This window comes from Neovison vison, chromosome 13 (assembly GCF_020171115.1).
Source record: "Neovison vison isolate M4711 chromosome 13, ASM_NN_V1, whole genome shotgun sequence".
NCBI classification, from domain to species: domain Eukaryota; kingdom Metazoa; phylum Chordata; class Mammalia; order Carnivora; family Mustelidae; genus Neogale; species Neogale vison.
Window position 1 is genome coordinate 91,483,624 of NC_058103.1, and position 24,167 is coordinate 91,507,790.

The window sequence follows — 24,167 nt, forward strand, 5'->3', positions numbered from 1 at the left end:
CCCGATTCAGGGCTCAATCCCAGGACCCTGAGATCATGACCTGAGCCAAAGGCAGAGGCTTAACCCACTGAGCTACCCAGGCACCCCAAGAATGACATATTTTAATTAAATCCTTGATCCAGGGTAATAGCTTGAGGAACCTGTCCATCATCTATAGTTACAGTCTGTTTCCATGACTTACCAAAATGGCTAATAAGAGGGGCGCCTAGGTGGCTTAGTCCGTTAAGGCCTCTGCCTTCAGCTAAGGTCGTGATCCCAGGGTCCTGGAATTGAGGCCCGCATGGAACTCTCTGCTCAGCAGGGAGCCTGCTTCCTCTGCTTCTCTCTCTGCCTGCCTCTATGCCTACTTGTGATCTCTGTCTATCAAATGAATAAATAAACATCTTTAAAAAAAAAAAAAAACAGCTAATAAGTTAATTTGCATTTTTGTATGTGCAAACTGTTCCCTGGAATAACAGAAAGTTTAAGAAAAAGAGATAACAGCAGAACAGTACTATTAGTTCCAGATTAATAGACTAGTATCATAGATTTTCCACTTATAGAAAATAAAGGGAGCTTCAATGAGATAATATTTACACCAGGTCAGTTTTTAATTTTTCTTTTTGGGGGGGGGTAGGTTGGGATGTCTCCTTCTATAATATGATATGTGGTAAAGGAGTCTCATATGAAGTTACCCACCTTAAAAGAGTCTTTGAATGTCTTTATAATTACCATCAACCTCTTTAACTAATCTCTTTTTGGGGATCCTCTAATATAGCATTTGTCTTTTTTTTTTTTTTTTTTTTTTTAAATTTTTAAAAGCTGGCCTCCAAATAGAGAAATGGGCCAAGGATATGAACAGGCAGTTCATAGAGAAAGAAATCCAAATAGCCAAAAAATGTGCAACCTCACTAACTAAAAAATGTGGCTATCACTTTGGCAGCATTAAGAAATAATATTGGTTTTGAAGCAATGGGTATCCTGTGTGCTGCCAGCAGCCCTATAAATTGGTTCAGCCTTTCTGACGTAATTTGGCAGATCTCATCAGATACAAAAAATAGAGTCTCTTTACCAAGTATTTCCACTTTGGAAAATTTATTCTAAGGATATAAAGATGTATTCAAAGATTTAGAAGTGGCTGGCAAACTGAATCATGGTGTAAAATATATAGCATCAAAAATGAAGTTGCAGAAGTACATCTGTGTATGTTATTAAGAGAAGTGAATAGATTAGCAAATACCCTGAATGGTTATGATTATATTTTCATAAAAGTTAATTGTAGAATATATACATAGAAAAATAATCGAAGGACATATTTTAGGTCCACATATATGTGAAGTAATAAGAATGTTTGTATAATTTTTGCACATTTGAATTTTTAAATGTTTTCCCTCTAATGATCATACATTGTATTTGAAGCTTCTTTGTCCAAAATTTGGCCTCCATTTTAAAATGCACAGAATGGTGTAGAAGGAGAGGAAACCTGAGAATCAACAGGATGTCGCCATTCTCTAGGTTCTTTGCTGAAGATTCATGAGGAGCCTGTTTTTCTTTCAGAGGTTATTCTTGAAAGCTGTGTTTGAGTTTTTTAGTTGTCTTTTGTTTTGTTTTGTTTTTCCCATGACAAATGCCTATCATTTTCTAAACGAGAAGGGCAATGTCCCAGTTAGGTGTGTGGAGTTCTTTTCATTCACTCTTAGCCCTGTCATGTTAATACTGGATAAGCAGAAAGCCTGACTGGTGGTGAAAGATGGTAAACCAGCCTGAGGGTTTTTTCTGGTCAGCCCTAAACCTCTGATTGCCACGTTTTCCTAATTTCCCATTTCCAGGGCATTACTAGAGTGACCTCGTCTGCTGAATATGATGCTCCGAATCTCCAAGATTTTCACATGCATTTGGAAGTGGGCAGTCAGGCAATTGTTTACAGGACTCCACATGAACTGTGCACTCACAGCAAGTTTGATAAACACACATTTCCTCCTTTTATCAGTGAGATTGCAGAATGTGAAGTATGAGTTTCCAGTTTTACTCATTCCCCTCAACCTTTTTCCTGTTTAAAAACTTAGACATACTAATTGGATGCTGATCTGTCCCTGTTTTTTAGTCCGTTTACTGATAGTTAACTGTTTATTCCAATACTTACCTAGGCAAGGTTTGGCAGTTCTTTAAAAAAATTAACTTCCCATGTATTCAACTTAAAGAAGATTCATCCCAAGGAATGTAATGTGAGCACTAATTAACAGTAATGACTGCTAATCACTTTGCTTTTTATACTCCTTTAGGAGCACTGCTATTATCCAATGTAGTTAAGTAAAATGCTTGTATATGAATCAACAATGCTGCATCCTTTTAGCAGCTATTGCTCACAATCAAGCTTTGCATAAATTAGAGCTAACTAAAATTGATTTTAATATGCTGCATTCCTTTCTACAATAGTAAACTACAACAGCTAGTTAAATACAGTGAATATTAAAGACATTACCTGATTTTCTTTTTTGCAGTCACACTTAAGGTAGATGAAAAGCAATATTGCAAATTTTCTAACAGTTTATGACATTTTCTCTTATATTTCTCCAAAACTGCATGTGACATACTCTTCATAGGCATAGTGACATTTTGATTTTGTTGAAAGCTTTTATCATATCAGTGAAAATCAATAGGCTTATGTTTAATTTTTCTGAATTTGTGCATTTACTTCCTAGAGGATCTTACAGTTTCTTTAAATTATCCATATAGCCCATTTATATAAACTTGGTTTATAGGATTGTACATTCAGTGTTCATTAAAAAGGGTTGTTTTATTATGTTTGGTGTGTTATTAGACTATTATAAAAGCTTTCTGTTTATTTACATGCATTCAATATACCTACAAACCACCTTGCCTCAGGAGGAGACTAAGCAAAACTCGTAAATTAATAATTTAAGGGAGCAATACTCAAGTAGCATTTTGGTTAACTTAGTAAGTTAAAGCCTTTGAATCAGTGCTGCCCACTTTAACAATCTTTACTTTTGACTTTTATTGGCTGAAAATAACTTGTTAAACCGAGGCTTTTGTCATAAAATGAAATCTACATACCATCTGAAGCCCCTTCCCCTTTTTTTGATTTATGAGTAGGTTGACATATTATTGAAGAATGTTTAACACTTTCACAGTTCTACACTTTGATTTCAGAGAAGGTGCTAATCTCTCTGGAGTTTGAGAGTGACAAAATGAGTTGTATACTGTTTTTCTAGGGAATCAGGGATTCTTTATTAGAGGCCTTAGTTTTATGATGGCACCTGTATTAATGTTGATTTATCTAATATGTGATGTGGTGGTGTGATCTGATACGCATTAATGGAGTATTCTCCTTTCTCATTTTACATGTTATCTCTAGTTGCCTGCCTGGTCATGGTCTTACAGCTAATGTTAGTGTTTTTACAGAAGTTAAGCTATTAAAGACACTATTTTTAAATTACAAAAATAAAATAACTTTTCTTTCATTTTTGTATTGTTTGTAGTATCAGAAATCTAAATTGGTGAATAAGCAAGTGGAAAACATTAGGTGGTAGTGTAATAAAAAGCTTTATATTTTATATATAAGTCTTATTGTAATACTTTGCAAGCATGTATTAAAAAAAACCTTTGGCACTATACTTGATTGAATTTAGTTTCAAAGAATTGTAACAGGAATGATGTGAGAGAACAGAAAATGTATAGAAGTTCAATTGAATGCTACTCATATCTAATTATAATTTTGTATCCCAGTACTTTTACACAATAGCACGAAATGCATGTCTATGAGGAAAAACCTGCTTTTTCTATTTTGCTTTGAGTTTGAGTTCCTATCTGTGTAACAAAATTACGTTTAGAAACGGTGAAGATTTCAGTTTTGATCCTTTTTTTTTTTTTTCTTGCAGTGTGTTTACTCTCATGTAAGAGTGATTGATCTGTAGCTGTCATTTTACCCAAAGAGGGGACAAATGGAATTGGCCTTTTAGACAAAAAGTATGCAAACAGACTGCATTCTTTCTGTTGATAGAATTATGGAAGGATTGCATGAGGTGCCACATTCATTTTCCTATTGATTGTAAAAAGGATTCTGCAGTGGGCTCCTGTTTCCATTGGATAAGGAGGTGCTATGATTAGTTACCTTTCTCATGAAAGCACTACAAAAGGAAATGCAAAATGTGTGTGGTGCAGTGTTCTCAATTTGACAGTTGTTTTTGTTAATTTTTTTCCCCCATTGAAGTCCAGCCTGTTTTAAAAAAACGTACATTTTGGTTTTATCCCTTATATTAAGCTTGGTAGATTTCCATGCTTTTGACCCTTTAAGAAATTATATGTTATAGACAGTTTTTCTCAGCTTCTATTGTAAAGCTTCAAAGCTGATGCAACAGTGCCCTCTGTAGTCTTTTAGGGAACAGTAGATACATGTAGATGATTTAGAATATTCAGGTAGGAAGCAGGATATTTAAATTTAATTTTTTCTCAGACAAGAGAGTCCTTTTTCCTAAGTAGACATTCTTGTTTTTCACTAGCGGCTTTACTTTAAACAAAGGGAACAAAGGACCATTCTGAGTTTTCATTTAGAATTATTGGCTACCTCTTGTTGTTACCCAGTGGTAAATCTCAAGTTTTATCAGACATTCATCAGAGTAATTTGAGATAGAAGGAATCTTACAAGCTGTACTGTCTCTTTATGAAATATCTTTTTGAAGTTGAGTTCCAATAGGAGTATTTTAAAAAATAATTTAGTTCCTTTGTCCTCATTTCTTCTATTTAATTAGAGCCTAAGTGGGCTGCCTAGAACTTAACTTTTACTTGTTCCTGAATTGGGCAACCCAGGCTTTATACAGGACATTATTTAAATTCAAACCAAGGGAGTTACACAATGTCTAAAGTATTTGTCATTCATTAGCATTGATTTAAATTTTAGATTTGCCTTCCTTTCTTTATGGGTTACCTATTTGATTATATATATTGATAGCTAAATTTTTCATTGTAAACACAACTTTATGTGAAGTTATTAGATGATAATACAAGCAGGCTCATATTTAGCTGTGTGATTAGAAGTAAAAATACTCCACGGGCAAAGTTTATTTTGCTTCTGAAAGTGTTTTAGTAAAAAGAGCATGGGGCAAATCCTAGCTTCTCCATGGGTATTCACTACGTAATGGTGAACACATTTCTAAATCTCTGAGCCTGCTTTCTTATCTGCAAAATGGAAGTAAAAATAGCTTATCTTTGAGGTTTTTGTGAGGAATTAGATATAATGTATATTTATTGGCCAAGTTATTATAAGTGCCCAAATGATTACTTTGTTCCAAAAATCACAACGTGAAGGTAAATGGCATTGTTTTTATACAAGGAAGTTTTAATAAAAACCTAGAACACATTTAATGTACTTTAGATTTTTCAAAAATTTTACTTCCGATGATTTATGTGAATCTGAAAGCTAACATGGCATTCCTTGGTAATGTGGACTGATAAAATGAGGTGCACATTAACTTTCAATTCTTTACAGACTTTATCCCCAAACTTCTTATAAGCCATGTTTATAAACTTTAGTGGAAATTTAACCACAAACCAATATTTGGCAACATGTGAAAACAGATAATAAATGAAACTTGAGAAAAGAGTCTTTCATTTTTTTTCCTCCCTTAATGTATCTGAGAAAACAGGATACTTTTCATTTGCCTGTGTTCTCAGTAGTAGTCTAGAGTCCTTCTTCATAGTTTCTAGGTAAGTGGATTTTGCTTTCTCAACCCAGTTACCAAAAAAGATATAAAAATAGATGAAAGTGGAGCTTTTCTGGTTGAAGTGGAGATGGGGGCCTGAAGTTCTCTTTGAAGGAACAAAGTTTAAAAACCAGTTTACCATATACACATATGTGTGTGTACATATATGTTCTTTCTTTCTTTTGTATAAAGGCTTTTGTTCTTCTTTGGTTTGAATTCAGAGCAGCTAATTCTTTACCTGGCACATAAAAGATGCTCAATTAACGTATGCTAAATACAGAATTTTTTTAATGTCAGGCCTTATTGATGTAGAAGATTTGAGATAACATATGTATTAAAATGCGCAATTTAGTGTGGCATTGTACTATTAGAGTACTTGTTTCTATGTGAACCATTTAAGCAAGCACTTTTCAAGTGTAATTCACCAATTTATTTTTTTAGAAATCAACATGTTGTGACTACAAATAATAATGGGAAATGAATAAAAAATACTCAGAAGTTGTCTTCAAGATGATTAAAAGCTGTTGCATTCCTCAATGATGGATTTAGCTAAAGATTTAGACACTTCAAGTGACCTGATGATAAAAATAATCTTGCACAAAGAACTTGTGAATTGAATTTTTTCAACATTGAGTAAAGCATTATTTTTCTTGTAAAGTTCTTATTTGTGCATCATATTAATTTTGAATCCTGAGCTTAATATTATAATAAATTATATTGTTTTTAGTATATTACTTGGGTTAAAATTGGGAACTGTGAAAGTACCCTTTTTTTAAAAACATAAAGAAGGAACCAATGTTTTAAACTGATAGAATGAGACTGAACAAGCTTTTAATAAACCAAATATGGTAGTTTAAAAAAAAAATAGTGACTAGTTGCAGTAAGAATCATGTTTAAAATTAAATTCTGGTTTATAAGACTGACAAGATGCTGTCTACCAAAAAAAAAAAAAATGAATAAGCTATTTTTCTTTGCAGTGAAAGTACCAAATTAAGAATCTGCTTAATTAAAATAATGATAAATGTAGATTACATTACTGAAGACAGTGAAATACAGCTGCTCTGTCTAGTGAGAGCCTGCATAATTTACCAAGACTGTACAAAGAAGCAATGGAGCAGCTACTGCAGACTGTTAGGGGAAATGTCCTGTTTATTCAACATACATTTCTTTTTTTAATTAAAATGTCAATGATAATTTTATAGCAGTCCTCTAAAGAAATCCTTTAAATTTCTTCAAGGTGGTAGAATATGAGACAAGATCTTGCTGCTGAATGAAACAGCTTAAACCAAGAAAAAGTAACATTGTCTTATTTTCCTTAATTCAGCTTTCTTTTTTTATGAGTTAATACTGATGTAATTACTATTTTTAACATGACTCTTACATGAGAGAATCGTGGCAAAATCTTTAAATATACATTTTATTTATTAACGTTTTTGAGCCACAAGCAAGATTTGGGTAGAGCCATAAGTAGCATTGCTTACACATAAAGATAGAGGTTTGCGTACTGTGGAATTCTCAGAGTGGGACAGACAACTGGATAGTATTTCCTCTTCAACTCCATCACTGGATTATAAGAAGGGATAATATATTGCATGTATCAGTGTCTGGAGACCAAAACGGTTGAGAACCCCTGTTACACTGTATATTTTCATCTTTTATTTTAATGACGTCCAGTGATACCTTTATAATTACATATATTTAAGGAAATCAGTATTGTGTGTAATAAGACATGGTTTTTTGCTTTTTGCTGTTTGGCTACAAGAGATAAGTGGGGATTCTGGAGTCACACGTGTCTGTTCTAGGCTCTACCCCATGCTAGCTATAGGACCTTGGTTTAGTTAACTTTTATACACGGTGACTTCCACATTTATAAAGTTGTGGCTAACGATAGTACCTACATCATAGAATTGTCATGAGCATTTAATGGGATAATCCATGTAAAATAAAATAGATCATAAAGGAAGCCTCAATAAATGTTAACTATTACATAATCATAATCATAATAATAATAATCTTAACTAATGTTAATACTGTTGGTTATATTATCAATAATATTATACCAAGTCACTAGATAAAATATTTTTCTTACGTCATGGGAGCAATGGAGCATTGCTCATACTTAACTAGTTTAATAAGATATTTTTATCTGTCATGGTTGCTCTGTTGATCTGGTTCTTAGAGAAGTTTCTTGCCCTTCTGTGAATTCAGGAAGAGTATGGTAGAAATTCTCCTGCTCCTTATTTTGTCTTTAATTGTCTTTCCTCTTGGTCTTTCATGTATCAGTTGCTTTCACATTGGCAAATGTCATGTCAAATTTTGTGCATTTTAATATGTTTGTTTTGGACTTTACTTTAGCTGGATACCAACTGGAATTAATTGAATATTTTCCACAGTTCAGTTTTTCTATAGGGTCTTCCAGGGTCCCATCTACTAAAAACTTCTTAATGGGAAAGCTTTGTGGGCAGAAAACGGACACATCACCAACAATTTGAAAAGTTTATATAAGAAAACAGTATGAGGAGGAACTTTGTCAGATGATTTTATCCTATATGCTTTTTTCTTTGAACTTCAATAAATTGACAAAATCTAGAAGTGCAAAGATAAAAAATCACACACTGTATAACCATTATTCATAATGTTTACACATGCTGTATGAGTTGTAGAATGTTAATATATATTTTTTCTCTTGGTTTGTTGAAGGCATTTTTCTAATTGCTGGAGATGTAGATGATTAAGGCACTGTGCCTGTCTCAAGGAGGGAGAAGTTTACTGCTGTGTATTCATGATGATTATTATTTGTGGTTCATTCTTTGCTCTTTGAAAAATATTCCATATACCTTGCAGTGTACCTCTTTGTTCCATGACTTGGCATTCATCCTTCCTTGTATGGCCATTGTTGCTGAGTTTCTCTAAGAACCCTATGGTATTTAAGGCTCAGGGTTGTCCTATCTGGGTCTGTTTAAGAATTATACTTTTGATTCTTGATTTAGCTTATACTTTTGATTAATACCTTGAAATAATTTATCATTTATTCTTAGCCATTCAGTGTTAACAGGCTCTGGGTTTCTTCCCTGTCCCGGTACTCTCCAGTAGAGAGCAGATCATTACATATTAAAATAGTTTTTTCGTGCTAACACCGCCGAAGTGTGAAGTGTGATTTGATACTAAAAGTAAATCAAACTTTTAGAAATTGTGTTATGTTGGTCACCTACTGGGTATTTACCCCAAAGATACAGATGTAGTGAAAAGAAGGGCCATGTGTACCCCAACGTTTCATAGCAGCAATCTCCACAAAAGCCAAACTGTGGAAAGAACCAAAATGCCCTTCAACAGACAAATGGATAAATCAAACTTTCAACTCAGTGTATCCTGAGATCATTAATTAGACAGTATTTACTTTCTTATTTTAAATTAGTTGTTTTGGAAAGCCAGTAACTGCCCCCCACCATTACTTAAAGAAGCATCTTCACATTTATTTCAGACATTCCTTAGGGCCATCATAGACTAGATCTGTCAAAGCCTAGATAATATTATAAACTTCAATTTTAAGTTAGTATCAATGGTTCTTGTTTCAAATGGAGTTTTTAAGCATTTATACTTATACAGGAGTTCTGTCTTAATCTTTGAGTAACCTGATTTTTCCTTCATGCTATTATGCATAGTTTTTTCTCAGACTGTTACTTGTATATATTTTAGACAAAACAATGCTATATAATAGATAAGACTAATCTAGTTTGTGAAGAAACACGTTGATGTTTTCTGCTTTGTGGTTAAAATCATTGCCTTCAGTGAATTGTTTTATATAATGCCTTTTGTGTGGCTACTCTTTACCCCATGTTTTTATTGATTTGGAACCAGCAGATCCATCAAGCAGTCTGAAATAGAAATGATTATGAAGCATTTACAACCAAGGAAGGTTAAGGGAAGATATAGTAAATTACAACTAACTTAATTAACAAACTAGCTAAAATATTATTTTATAAAAGATGTAGCTTGTGGGTTATACGTGTTTTTGAGTATGTAATTTCATTATCTGCACAGTTTAAAGATGAATTTAACTCTGAAAAGAAAAAAGCAGTCTTTGTAGTTTTCAACTTTGTAGAAAACAAAATGAGGATGTATAAATTGTGTTTTGTTATGATTTGATAGTAACCCATTTCTTACATTTAACCAAAGATTTAGAATAATCTTCCTAAAATGGTTATATTTTACTTTCTGCAACTATTTGATGCTTTTGCATAGTGAAAATAACCCTGGCATTGATGATATCCCCTTTGCTTTTTTGTCTATTTATTAGATTCTAATAGATTTGACTTTTCTGCATTGTTTTATTTGACTTTCATTTGTCTTTATACTTAACTATCAGTGATTTTCATCTGTCTTCCACCTTTCAGGTAGTCCAGCAGCTTCTTTCCTCTAGGACTAGGTTCTTAGTACTCCTCTTGCTGACACACACACTTTCTCTATTTAGCAGCATAGGTTTGCTGTAACTTTGAAGCGTTCTCACCCTTGTTCTTCATGCCTTGTTTTTGGTTGTTGTTGTTGTTGTTGTTAATCTAAATTACTCCTTTAATATTCTTTGATACTTACAACTGTTTTTAAAATTAAGGAAAGGCATGAGAGTATAAAAAATATGAATATCTTACTCAAAACTCAATCATTCAGAGTTAACGTTTTGACATATTTCCACACATATATATTTAACATACTGTCATAGATACACACATACACGTGTATAATCATTTGTGTATATAACTTTGTAGACTGCTTTCTTTTAACTTAAAATACCAGGAGCATTTTTTCATGCCATTAAAACCTCTTTATGAACATAATTTAATGACTACTTAATATTCCATCATGTAGCTGTATAATAATTTCCTTAATGATTTGCTAATTTTGTAAATTAGGTTGAGTCTAATTTTTACTATAAATTATAGCACTTTGATGTGGGCACATCAATTATTGTCTACATTTAAAAATACTAATTTCTTAGGACAGATTTCTAGATGTATAATTAATGGATCAAAGTATATGATTATTTCTAAGACCATTGATACATATTGCCTACTTGATTTCCATAAATAATATAACTATTTATGCATGCATTATTTATATTTTGAAATTCTAAGTCTTTGTTTAATGTATCTGAAACCTCAACTTGGAATTCTATTTTTACAGTTCCTGGCATGTGGTGAATACAAGCTGGGAGTAGCATTCTGCCCATCTTTGACTGCATTTTACTCTTGGAGCAAAACCAAAGAGATATGTGTTAGGGCAGCTCAGTCACATAATGCAAGGCATAGGGTGATTTCCACCCCCCTCATATTGTGAGAAGTCATTTTCCAGTGTTTTAATGGGATTACATTCAAAAGATTAGTTACAAAGTGAGCTGAGTTTTAGTATATTGTATATTGATAATGTGCCAAGTGGATGAACACAGATAAAGACATAGTAACATGTATGTTATTTTTCTTAAGTTCCAGATATAATGTTAATTATAACTCATTTTTTTCTGACAGGCTCTATTTTCTGACTAGCCATACTATAGTCTCTGGCTATCAGCTGGTTTATTTTCTATTGGCATCATTAAGTTTGGCAGTATTTAGAAATTATTTCTAATTTTTTCATTAAATAAATGCTGATAGATTATTGGATTAATCATAGATTAATCATTTGGGGTATATATATTTAATATCAAGCATAATATTTTAGGCATATTTCACACTCTATAAATTATTATTGCAGGTATAAGCCATTACTTTATATTCACTAAATATCCCATAGAAAATCTCTTATGCTTCCTTTTTTTTTTGAAGATTTTTATTTATTTCTTTGACAGAGATCACAAGTAGGCAGAGAAGCAGGCAGAGAGAGAGAGAGAGAGAGAGAGAGAGAGGAGGAAGCAGGTTCCCTGCTGAGCAGAGAGCTCAATGCAGGGCTCGATCCCAGGATCCTGGGATCATGACCTGAGCTGAAGGCAGAGGCTTTAACGCACTGAGCCACCCAGGCGCCCCTTATGCTTCCTTTTTTTAAAAATGAATTTATATTATTCATGTTGGCTGTTTTTATTATGTCATTAAAAACAAAACAACAGTGCAATTTTGGATTTAGTAGACTTAGTATAGTAACTAATAACAATTGTACTTTAATAATAGCAAGTTCATTTGTAAGTATTAAATAGGTAATGTTAGGGCGCCTGGGTGGCTCAGTGGGTTAAGCCGCTGCCTTTGGCCCAGGTCATGATCTCAGGGTCCTGGGATCAAGTCCTGCATCAGGCTCTCTGCTCAGCAGGGAGCCTGCTTCCCTTCCTCTCTCTCTGCCTGCCTCTCTGCCTACTTGTGATCTCTGTCTGTCAAATAAATAAATAAAGTCTTAAAAATAAATAAATAAATAAATAGGTAATGTTGATTTTATGGTAATTATAGCTAAATGATTATTTAGACTTTGGAAAAAGAATCTTAGATCACCTTTTTAGTATTGTAACTACCTTTTGCTGTTGGTCTCTTTGCTTTCTCAGAACTAATTCTTGCTGTGTTTTCTTGTATTGTTGTTCAATTAGTATTAGGGGATACTGGCATACTGGCTTCTGTGACATACTCTGTTTATGTTATACTTATTTCTTGGTAATTTCTTGTTGGTGATGTGACCTGCATTCCAGTACACTGGCTTGGGCTTGTATGTATAAGAGGGCGCATGTGGGAGTGTTTTTGAGGGGGTTATTGCTGCTTCTCTCCAAAATGAAGTTTTCACCTCATTTCTTCTCTTTTCAGGCTCTAAACATATCTACCTCTATGCACTGTGCGTACTTTGTAGTTCCATTCTCTTCTGATTCTTTTTCCTGTCACTTTCATTCTTTTTCCTCCCCATTTTCCTCTCTCATCTGTTACATGCATTTGGGCATGTAACATATACATGAATTTTCAAGTGTTGAAAATAAAGATTGCAGGGTCTAGATCTAATTTAGTTGCTGAAGTTTTACTTACATTTTCTCCCTGTTTTCTCTTTCATTATTTAAATTGTGGTCATCTGTAACATTTAAGTGTTTTTATGAGTACAAGCTGTTCTGCCCTTAACTGCTTTATGTCTCTCAATGAAGAATAAATGGTGCAACTAGAACAAAGTTTAGACCAGAGCTTCTGAAACATCAATATGTAGATGAGTCATCTGGGCATCTTATTAAACATTCAGGTTCTGATTCAGTTAGTCTGGGTGGAGCCTGGCATTCTTCTCACACGTGCCTCGGTGATGCCAGTTCTGCTGGTCTGAGGCCCTGCTGTGGGTAGTGAGGTTTTAGAGTTTGGTTCCCTTCTAACTGAAAGTATCATTGATTTAGAAAGAAATATTTGAATTAAAGGTCAGTTTGTTCATACATTGGCTATAAGAGTCTAATATCTACAAAGATGAGGGCATACATTTTCTTTTAAAATGTAAATTTGCCATGTTTCTACAGTTATCTAATGTAGGCAGTTGTAGAGCCTGGTGATTTAAATGATCTGTGAGTCTTGGATTTCTGTGATGGCCCCATGTACAGCTGCCCTGATTTAGTTTGCTCTTTAGTGCAGACTAATGATGATGTGTCTTGTGGTTTATTTTGGTGATGAGATTTAATAGTGTATTATCTCCCATTGAAAAACTTTTCTTGTGCAGGTTTCGGGAGTGAGGGTGAGAGGTGGGAATTGGAAACAGGATGGAGGCACCAGCGTAAAGGATAATTGGGTTACAGCAGAGAAATGCTTTGTTCTTTCTCATCCTTATGGGTAGCACTAGGAGGATCATGGACAGCTGGATTAAAATGAATTACCTGTTGAAAGTGAGAAAATCACCCAATACATACACAGGAGTTGTTCCCATTATGCTTTAAAATAAGATGTGTTTCATGTCTTTTAAAGAGACCCACACAATTTCCTGTACAAAAATGGACAGTTTCTGACAATAAGGACATATCAGAACCTGCAATAGAGTGACTAGAAGATGGGCTGATTTTAGAAGGGAAATGCTATGGCCAGCTTCTGCAGGTTGGTCCATTATTTGCAATCCATTAGTCACCATCAAATCACCTGCATCTTTAAAGTGGGTAATTGTAAAGTGTCTTGATTTATAACATTGTTGAGGAAAAATGATCAAATTATCTAATGTAGTTGGTTCCTGAGGTGGCTGAAGCCATGTAGTCTGTTATAAACCCAAAGAAAGAAATGTGGGAAGCCTTTCCTTTGCCAATAAGCACTGCGCTTGAAAATTAATTATATTTTAATTTATGACCAAAAAAAATTTCATCTAGCATGGATTTTGCTTTTTCAAACTGTTTCAACCATTATTTTAGAACTAGCTACAACATTTAAGTTATATTTCCAATCTTACTTGTCGATGTACTTTCAATGAATATAGATTGCCCTTTCTTTAGGCAGCCTACATTTAAAAAGCTTATGTTTTGCCATAATACAGTAGAATTATTTGTGGTAATGTTACAAGTCTCTAAACTGCATGAACATTATCCTGCTGTTTTATTGTTTTATAATGTAAAAGTAAATGCAAGCATTAAGAAATGTGCAGTGCTGTCAGGCTCCTTTAGGATTTAAGAAAATTGCCCCAACTATTGAAGAACTGAAAATAATCTTTCAGGTCGCAAAGAGCAGTTGTTATAATATTGCCTAACATTTTGCTTTCTTTTTACTCTAACCATGGTGGTGATTTGAGTCAAATGCTAGAAGAAACTCAGATTTTATTTGACTCAACAAACTGCTATTGCTTTGTAAGAATTACATATAAAACATCATGGTTAAAAAATAGGAATAAAATGGAGGACTCATTCTTATTAACTTTGCATAAGCCTAAACCATAAATCTGTTTCTTGCAATGCTAAAAATTTTGCAGCTCAACTTCTTGATCCAATTTATAAATTTGATAAAATAGGCATAAACAGTATATGTTAATCACAAAACTGAAATTATGTTACCCTGCAAGCTCTTCATAAAAATGAAAGAAACATACAAACAAAAATCTTAAAGCCATACCTTCCAGAAAAGTTCTCATGAAGCATTTTGGATTTTTAAGATGTAAGGAAGGAGGTATTCCTTATGGTTTTAGCCTTTTCCCTATCTGTTTTAAAATATTTCCATTTAAATGCAGATTTTGATTTTCCATCTGGGACTAGGTAGAAGCCATTCTATTACACTACTAAAAGAATAATCCACTTTAACACAACATTTCTCCCTAAAGGGATGGTCTTTTCTAGTCATAAGGTATTATTTTTCTCAGAATGATATTAACATTCATGATGTAGCGATTTTATCTTGATTTGAAAGATGTTTTGTTCTGGCAGTAAAAGGGATTAGGAGAATGTCCTTTGTATCCTGTTGCTAAAAAAAAATAGCCTTACCTTGCTCAAGATTAGGTATTCATAATTTTCGAAGAGTTTTGAGGTGGGTGTATGATTTATATTTTTATAACAGTAAAATCTTTAAACCCAGCAAGATGGAAAGGACCAGATTCATTTAATCAAATTCTTAAACATTGGGTGGTACAAATATATATTTGTAACAAATCAAGTAGCATGTTTGAAAATTTCTGAATGTGATATAACATTTTTTTTTTTTTTTGCTTTCATTTTCTTTTGCCTTGTAAAGAAACCTTTTGGGTTCATATAAAAAGTGTTAGAGCAACTAGTTACTGCATTCAGTGTCATAAATATGTTGATTTTGTCTCACCTTCTAAATTTATTAAAACTTTTAGATAAAGAGGGATTACATTAATTAAATGGAATGTCTCAGAAGAAGAAAGGCTCTATAGGCCTCTCTACTATTTGTTGGGCAAAGTCTTGGCGTGCAGAATGTAGCTATCCAGGGCTTAAAGCACGTTGGGACCCTGTGTAGGTTGTCAGCGCCATGCCCCTAGGCACACTGTCATTCAGCCGGCAGATTAATTAACCAGAGGCTGCAGAGGCTCGTGCTTTGAGTCAGCCCATTCTTGAGGCAGATAATGCAAGGTTTTTAAGACCTTGAACATTTAAAAGTTTTTTTCTTTCACAGAATCAGAGTGTATAGTGACACTTACTCTAAGGAATCTCCGATATATACATACAGTGTAAATAGGTAGATAGATACTTTTCCCTTAGCATGTGTGAGTGATTTTAATGGATTAAAAAATTTAAAATCCAGCCACAGTATGACATGTATAAAACCATAAAGAGAGAATTTTTCTGATAGCAAGGTACATTCTTAAGATTTCCTAATTACATTACTAAGTTACATTGAGTAGTGGGCTCTTATTTATGATTAAGACTTCAGAGATTTCAACAGAGTCAACTAAAAAAATACATTTTTATATCTGATCGTAAACTGTGCTCATTCAAATTTTCATTAGGATCACGTTTTATCTTCAACAAGAACATTTCCATTCATACTTGCATAGAAGTATTTCAAGATGAAGATTTTTACACTATACTGTTTTGTTTAAGCAACAGTTTTATCTTTTATCATATCTTAGCTCTATATTACATTCATCTTTAGGAATGAACACGTTAAATTTGGTTTGGTGTTTTTTTTTTTAGTTTAGCTTATTTTATAATTATATTAGACATTTTTGATAACTTATGGATAAAATATTAACTCTTTTCTAAATATAGAGCAAGGTCTGTGTTGATCAGATGTTTTATTTGTGCCTTAAAATGAGGAAAGAATAAGGACATAGCTAAATGCAAAGAAGGCATGTTTTCATTTTAATTTTTTTTAGCAGTGTAGATACAACTCCCTCCCCCAACCCCCACTCTTTTTTCCGTGACACTGTCAATTTGTTAGCGTTCTCACCGGAATTTATTTTGTTGTAGTAAATAAAAGACAAGTCATTATTAAACAGATTTTGCTGCTAATTCAATGTATGATTACCCTTTGCCATAGGTGCTTTTAAGGGCTTTTATCCAAAATAAAATTCATTAAAAATGCAATTAAAAAAATCTATTGTTAATGACTTCTTGAGTGACTGGCTCATAATTGGCTCATTACAATAAAAAAGCAACTGTTTAAAAATCCTGACAATGAGATACAGTACAGAGTGAACAATTCATTGTAAGACCCTCTGTGATTACAGGATCCTGAAGGTGAAGCAGAGAAGCGTGCAAATCTGAGACTCCAGCACAACTTTCTCTTTTACACCAGTACAGTGAGTTCAGGTCATGACCTAGCATGGGCTGTCGAAGTAGGAGCCCCTCTTATTTACAGTGTCCCACACTGAAGAATAAACTTAGGTAATATATTCCACTTTAATGCTAGCACTCAGACTCCTCTTTGTTTCCCTTCCCCAGAAATCTTTTCAGTTGACTTAGATTACAAAGTTGTAATCAGGAAATCTTTAGTTCTGTTGGGGCTAAACTAACAAAGACAATATTGTCATACAAGCCATCATTATTACCTGCTCTTTTGTTAATGCAGGGAAGCATGTAAATAGCTCTTTTTCAGCTCCAGAATTTTTATTTAAGCATTCCTAGAGATTTGTTTGTGTTCTAGTATTTTGGTGATTTAATATTTGTGTTAAATTATTTTTAATTAATTAATTTTAATTCATTGTATTTTTAGGCCATCGATCTTAAGTAAGATAAAAATATAAATCTGGTGATGTAGGAGGAAAAGTAAATTGTGCACAATAAGGTTTTTCTTGACAAATCAAAGTTTTATTTCTCTTTTGTGTCTTGAACTTGGCATACTATGGTTTTAATAATGAACTTTGCTATGTTGAACGTCAGCTGTTCTCTGTAAAGTATAAAATCTTAAGATTCTGACAAGTGTAAATAAGAATGGATAATAGATTTCTGTTCGGAGTCCCACCTATAAGGCAAAAATCCTAAGTTCCAGCAGTAGTTTAAAGAGTGTTCTTTAATGAGCCCTATATTTCCAAAATGCTTTTCCTGTTTAAGGCTAGAAAAACAGTAAAAGTTTAAAGACTGATCACTCCTGCTTTTGTTTAGTCTACAGCAGCAATATTAATGTTGCCTTTGTGTTCTGGTGAGTGACTTAGGTGTAATTTTTCATTATATGTATTAAAAGTTGAATTATTTTGAACTCTGAACTTAGACCAGCCCATATGTGAACCCCAGTGTATAAACAACACAGTAACTTTAGGATCAAAATCACTCAATACCACTCATATTATTAAATGCAATCAAAGAATGTTGATACTAGAATTTAATATAAATTAGGAAAATACTGTCAGTGAAATATTCATCAGTTTTTAAAGAAATAAGACATATTTAATCAACTTCATCGTAGCGTAGATAACCAAACTGCTTGGGTATTTCATCATTACCCTATTCTGTGCTACTCTGAATTCTTCTCATCACCTTATTTTGTACTCTTCACTTTTTTTTGTTTGTTTGTTTTTTTCTTAGAATTAGGAGGAAATGCTTGCAGTGCAAACAACCATTTAAAGCATGGTGGAGGGCACCTGGGTGGCTCAGTCAGTTAATTGGCTGCCTTTGGCTCGGGTCATAATCCTGAGTCCTGGGATCAAGCCCCACATCAGGCTCCCTGTTCAGCAGGGAATCTCCCCCTGTTCATGCTTGTTTTCTCTCAGATAAATAAATAAAATCTTTAAAAAAAAAAAAAGTAGTGGGAAATCATATTGCTTTATGGTTGAATTTTTCTTTAAAGATTTACTTTATGCAACAGTTTTAACTTTTTCTACTTCTATTTACTTCTATTCTTATAAGTAAAACTTAAGAGGAGTGTGTTTCCCACACTTGAAGCTCAGAGAGACAGTGTTGGTCCACCTCACATTTATATTTAGTCAGGCATGTAAGCTGATGTTGTTGTGATTTATAAATATGATTTAATAAACCATTTGGTAAATGCCATGACTGTGTCATACCAGAGCCAAAATATTTTATACGTCAGGGAATCAGTGTAGTGGGGAAACTATTGAGTCTTAAACTTCACTTAACACTTTGCTGTTTATTCATGAGGATATTTTGTAGAACTTATAATTTGATGGCTGTTCATTATCAAGTCTTGTGACTTAGAGATAGGCCTAACACTTATGGTTTCTCTTTGTTTTCAGGTATTTTATTATTTACTTCAAGATCACTGTGTAGATGGTAGAGTTCTTTGCTCAGTGACACTTCAAGAAAAAGAATCTGTACTTGTATTAATATTTAAACAAAAATATGCTCTGTGTGTTGTTAAGTTTTTAGGCATTTCTTGGGCAAATAATGATTAATTAAGATTATGATGTTTCCTATGATGTATTAATTTATCTTCCCATGTCCAGGGCACATTGATTTTGAATATTAAAGAAGAGCTTCATCTATTCATTCATCATATGTGTTCTGAGTGACTGCTCTTATTCTGGGTACTGAATGCAAATATCAGTAAGAGAATGTCCTAGCTCTCTAAGAGCTCATAGTCTAGATTATTAATGACAATATAATCTTATATTGTGATAATAGAGTTACAACTTTTTTTTTTTTAAACAAATGTTCTGGGAACATAGAGGTAGGAGAGAGAGATTAGCTTTTAGCTGGGGAAGGGGGAAATGGGCAATTGGGATAATACAGATGAGTAATGATTCATAAAGAGGAGAAGATTGAAAATGATTTTCCAAACTGAGAGAATATTATATATGGAGCATGGGATACAACAAAGTATGGCACACACTTCTCAAAGTTTGGTGACTGGAGGATATGTAAAGGAATGGTAGGAACAGGAATAAGAAGGTAATTTGGGAACAGATTATGATGAACCTTGTGCGCCTTGCTGAAGAATTTGTAGACCCCATTCTGTAGCTCATGGAGAGTCATTGAGTTTGTTAAGTAGCAAAGTGGATAGAGTTGTATTTTGTAGTAGGGTAGAGGAAGCATAGGGAGAAGAGAGATGGAGGCTCGGTCTTTCAGATATATTGAAATTAAGGTATCTTAAAATAGGAAGTAGAAAAAATAAATAGGGAAATAAAGACTAGATAAGCTGATAGTAGTGATCATTAGCGTATAATTAATAATCAAGATACTGAGAGTAAACATGGGAATAAGGTGTTGCATAGTGAGAAAGAACATGGGCTCAGATGCCTAGTTTCCCAGCTGCCACTTTCTAGCTATGTGACTTTGGGCAAGTTACTTTACCTTGCTGTGCCTCAGTTTCTTCCTTCATAAAATAAGGATAAAAATTTTCTATCTTATGGGGTGTCTGGCTGGCTCAGTTGATAAGCATGGGACTCTTGATCTTGGGTTGTGAGTTCAAGCCCCACATTGGGTATAGAGATCATTTAAATAAGTACACTTAAAAAAAAAATTGACTACCTTACAGAGTTGCTGTGAGAATTGAATGAGTTAATATAGAGTCTCTTATTATTATTGTTACATGCTGTTATTTAGGGTTTAGAATAGGTGTTTTGTTTTCCCCCCTGTGAAGTATTCTGTTAAGGAGGCAGAAATGGCTGATCAATAGAAAGAAAGAGTATTGTAAGATGAGAGAGATTGAGTTGTGTTTATCAATTAAGAAAAAGCAGCAAAAGAAAAGTTACTCAAGGTACAAATGATTGAATAAGATATGGGAATGATTGTTAGCAGAGCACAGGTTGGTAGATTAGGTCTGGATAGAAGAATACAGATATGTTTAGAAACCAGGAATGGAATAAAAAGGACTATCCATGCAGCAGCTGCTATTTTTCTCTGTGATCTTAGAGTCAAGACCATCTCCCTCAGATGGGTAGAGATGATGGAAGTAATTAAGGGATTTGAGGAGAATTTTAAATATTTGGAATAATCTCTTAGGAGAAAGGAAAAGGGGACTGAGTATTGCCAAACTGCCAAGAGCCCGTGTGTGGTTGAAAACCAGAAATTTGAAAAGGAGACGACAATCTTTCAAGTTTAATTTCAGTTAAATTGAAAGAAAATTAAAGATATTTGTTAGGAAGATCTCTCTTTTAGGAAGTTACTTATATCAAGCTAAGTAATAAATGTATTTTATTATGGAATATATAAATAAAGCATTTCAAAAATTATTGCAGACAATTGTTAAGTAAAATTTCTATGAGAATCACCTTCCATACTTCAGAGGGGAGAATGCAGCATTACTATGCATTTAAACAAATACAGCTGCTCAAAGATAATATTTTCTGGGTGACAAACAACAGATGATTCAGTCACTCTATGATGGTCTTTTAATATATCATTGATGAAAGAATCACATGCCAGAAAACAATTTATAAAGTCAAACAAATAGTCCTCCCACCTTAGAATTAATAATGAGACTAATAGACATAGGTGCCTAGACTACCCATTTAAATGAATTAAAAGCAGAATGAGACATTCACAAATAAGTAAAATAAATGTCTTCATAACAACATAGTGTTGCAGTTTTTCTATGTTAGGTAAGTTGCTTCAAGAGTTATTTCATTAGCTTTTTTCCAAATGCTCCTTTTTAAGTGTTTATCCTGTATTTTATTTATTAAACAATGTTCCCATTTTTTAGCATGGAGAATTACCTTTAGAATATTTTAACTTAGTATACATTAATTTATATTACAAAAGATTATTAAATACCCCAATGTCAACCACTTGATATCTTTTTTTTAAATATTTTATTTATCTGACAGAGAGATCACAAGTAAGCAGAGAGGCAGGCAGAGAGAGAGAGGGAAGCAGGCTCGCCCTGAGCAGAGAGCTGGATGTGGGGCTTGATCCCAGGACCCTGGGATCATGACCTGAGCCAATGGCAGAGGCTTAACCCACTGAGCCACCCAGGTGCCCCTTAATATCTTTTTAACTTGTGAGAAACTGAGTACTTATAGTTTGTATTCATAAATAGAAAATAATCAAAACTCTGAATGGGATATTATTTGTCAATAATAGAGGAAGAGTGATTGGAAATAGAAATGCAGAGACTCTGGTGATAGTTTGTTTCATTTCCTCTCTGGTAACTACCCCAAATCTCATTTAATGCTTAACTTTTTTTCTTTTTTAACTTTTGATTGACAAAAATTTCAAGCATGTATAAAAGTAGAGAGAATAGCGTTATGAATCCCCATGTAGCTGACTCCACCTTCAATAATTTTCAACACAGAATGCTTCACTTAATGCATACAGATTCCTGAGATGTCTTGGTGCGGATATGATAATTAACTATATCTTAATTTTAAACATAGAAGAACCCATAGTAGCATCTAAAATTAAACATAAATTTGCATAAACAGGTTTTGAAGAAACTCTCCCCCCACCCCCCATACTCTTAAGTGAGCATTTTAAAGCCATTGTTTTTATTGTTTTCCAGTTAGGGCCATTAAAGCATCATAATTCTAGGTTATTTATTAAATGAGAGATTGAAGTCAAGTCAAGAATATCTACTAACGACATGAGAAGAATTGAACTTATTTTGGGAATGCTAAACTTGGATTAATTAGTTAAGGTCTATCTTGAGAACATCTTTGACCCACTGACTAGTCCTTGTTACCCTGCTTAGAAAAACTCAAGAGAACCTTTTTAAAATGCAGTCACCCTTAAAAGTATAGGCACAAAATTTAAATCAGAATGGCTTTCTACTTTTTCTCCAGAAGATAAATGTAATAATTTGGGTTTCTAAAGTTTCTTAATGAAGGAACAAAAATATTACAATTTTATTTTATGGTTAATTTTTCAGGAACACATTTCACTGTATTTATTTGAAAACAAAAAAACAGCTGGGTTAACTTTCCAGAAAAGTAATATGCAACTAATTTTTCTATGTTTTTCATCTTTTCTGTGAAACATGATGAAGGTTCCTGGAAAAAGTTACAGTTGTCAGAAATTGACCCATGTCAGCAGTTTAAGAGAACTAATTGAGTTTTTCACTGAGCTAAACATTAATGCAAACAGGAAGGCTGCTCTGGCATTCATGAGCATCACTTTGCTCAAAAGTAAAGAAACATGATATTAACGAGGGGCATAGTTTTCAACAGAACCTAATATAAATATGAGAGGAAGCTTCTAGTGTTTTTCCATATCCTAGGTTATTATTACTACTGATAATTATGAAGTTAGAGGAAGCACTTTTTGAAAAGAGAATGAGCAATGAGACCAGGAGAAAAGGCGAGAAATAAGTGGGCGATCTTCTGAATGGGGAAATTCATACAATGCTTACTCAAACTAAGACCCATTTTTTATTTAATGTTAAAAGTTAATTATCACAAAAAGAGAGTACATGCTAAAATCTGCTGGCTTAGAAGAGTTTATTCCTAATAGAAGCAAGATGCTGGAAGACAGCCAGGTTTGTGTGCGCATGGTGGCTTGTCCATATTTGGGTCTCCCAGTTATTTGTTAAGATAAAAAATAAATGTTAGGGAATAAAGCACTGCGAGTTTAGCCTTCGTGTGAACAAGTATGTAGTAGGGTAACTACTGCTTGTAGGACCATAGGTTAAATTATTATTTAAATCAGGACAGGGCTCCCCCAGTCAATAAACACTTATTTGTAAAAATAGCCCTGGAACTCATTCTCCTTGATCACCAGGTTGCATTGCTAGCAGATAGAGTTCTGAGAAAAGATAGTGAATATCAAATTAAATTGACTGGGATCATATTGGGCTCCTTGTTAGTATGCTGAAAATATTTGCTAGGTGGGGAATATTGGAATGGGGAATATTGCACTCTTCTGTTGACCATAACATTATGATTCTACTGACGGAAATTATATGAGGTTCAAGACTGAAAATAGGAAGCTTCTGATCAAGAGAGACCCATCATTGTCTTCCCTGGGTAAGATCCATCAGCATAATAAGGGCTAATTATGATACTGATTTTGTTGTGGTGTACACGGATATCTTCATTATTCTGTAAAAACAGAGGGCTTACTTAAAGGGTAGGATTAAAGTGTTTCTCATATTAATGATAGGAATGAACCTAGAAAACTATGTCAACTTTAGCTTCACCTTACTCTCAACTTCTTAACCTCTTGGCACTAATGAAAACAAGTCACACCATTGCAGTCTGTGACTTTGCTGACACCCAGAAGACTGGATGATCCCTTTCACAAGCTGGTTGTTAGGGGCACATTATTGCCAGGAGCATCATTCCTGCTTCTGTTGACACTGCTGTGACTATTGGCAGGGTACTCACTGAGTTAAATGGGAAGCTCGCCAGCATGACACCCTTGCACTGATGACCAACAGGCAATCCTGCCAGTTTCCAGAAAGTAAATAGAGCAAGTATCTGCTAGACCCATAACCTGTGATTTCCTTTTGCTGCTGTAACTGGTATTCCCCTTAATACTTAAACAAGTTCACTTACTGGTATGGTAGTGATTTGGCCATAGAGACCCTAAGCCCCTAATGTCAATAGCATAATTATGCTTAGGGTCTCTATCCTTATAGTAATAGCCAGGGACCATCTCTCTTAACTCTTCCCTCTTTATCTTCCCTCTCCCAAAACACACCATAGAAAATTCCTGTTTCAGATCTAAACCTTTTGCCAGATTTTTATAGGGGTGGGGTAAGGGACAGAGATATTTCCATATTC

The 24,167-nt window shown here is 33.8% G+C and overlaps 1 protein-coding gene across 2 annotated transcripts in view; it reads left to right on the forward strand.

Annotated features, from left to right (window-relative positions):
• DPH6 (diphthamine biosynthesis 6) overlaps positions 1-24,167 on the forward strand; it is a 175,955-nt gene that overhangs the window by 34,299 nt on the left and 117,489 nt on the right. Inside the window, exon 4 of one of the 2 annotated variants that reach the window (XM_044230903.1) lies at positions 1,809-1,994. The exons of the other annotated variant lie outside the window; for it this stretch is intronic. Within the exon in view, the coding sequence (XP_044086838.1) occupies positions 1,809-1,994 (186 nt within the window). Of the gene's footprint in view, positions 1-1,808; positions 1,995-24,167 lie in introns of those variants that run through there. 2 annotated transcript variants of the gene reach the window in all.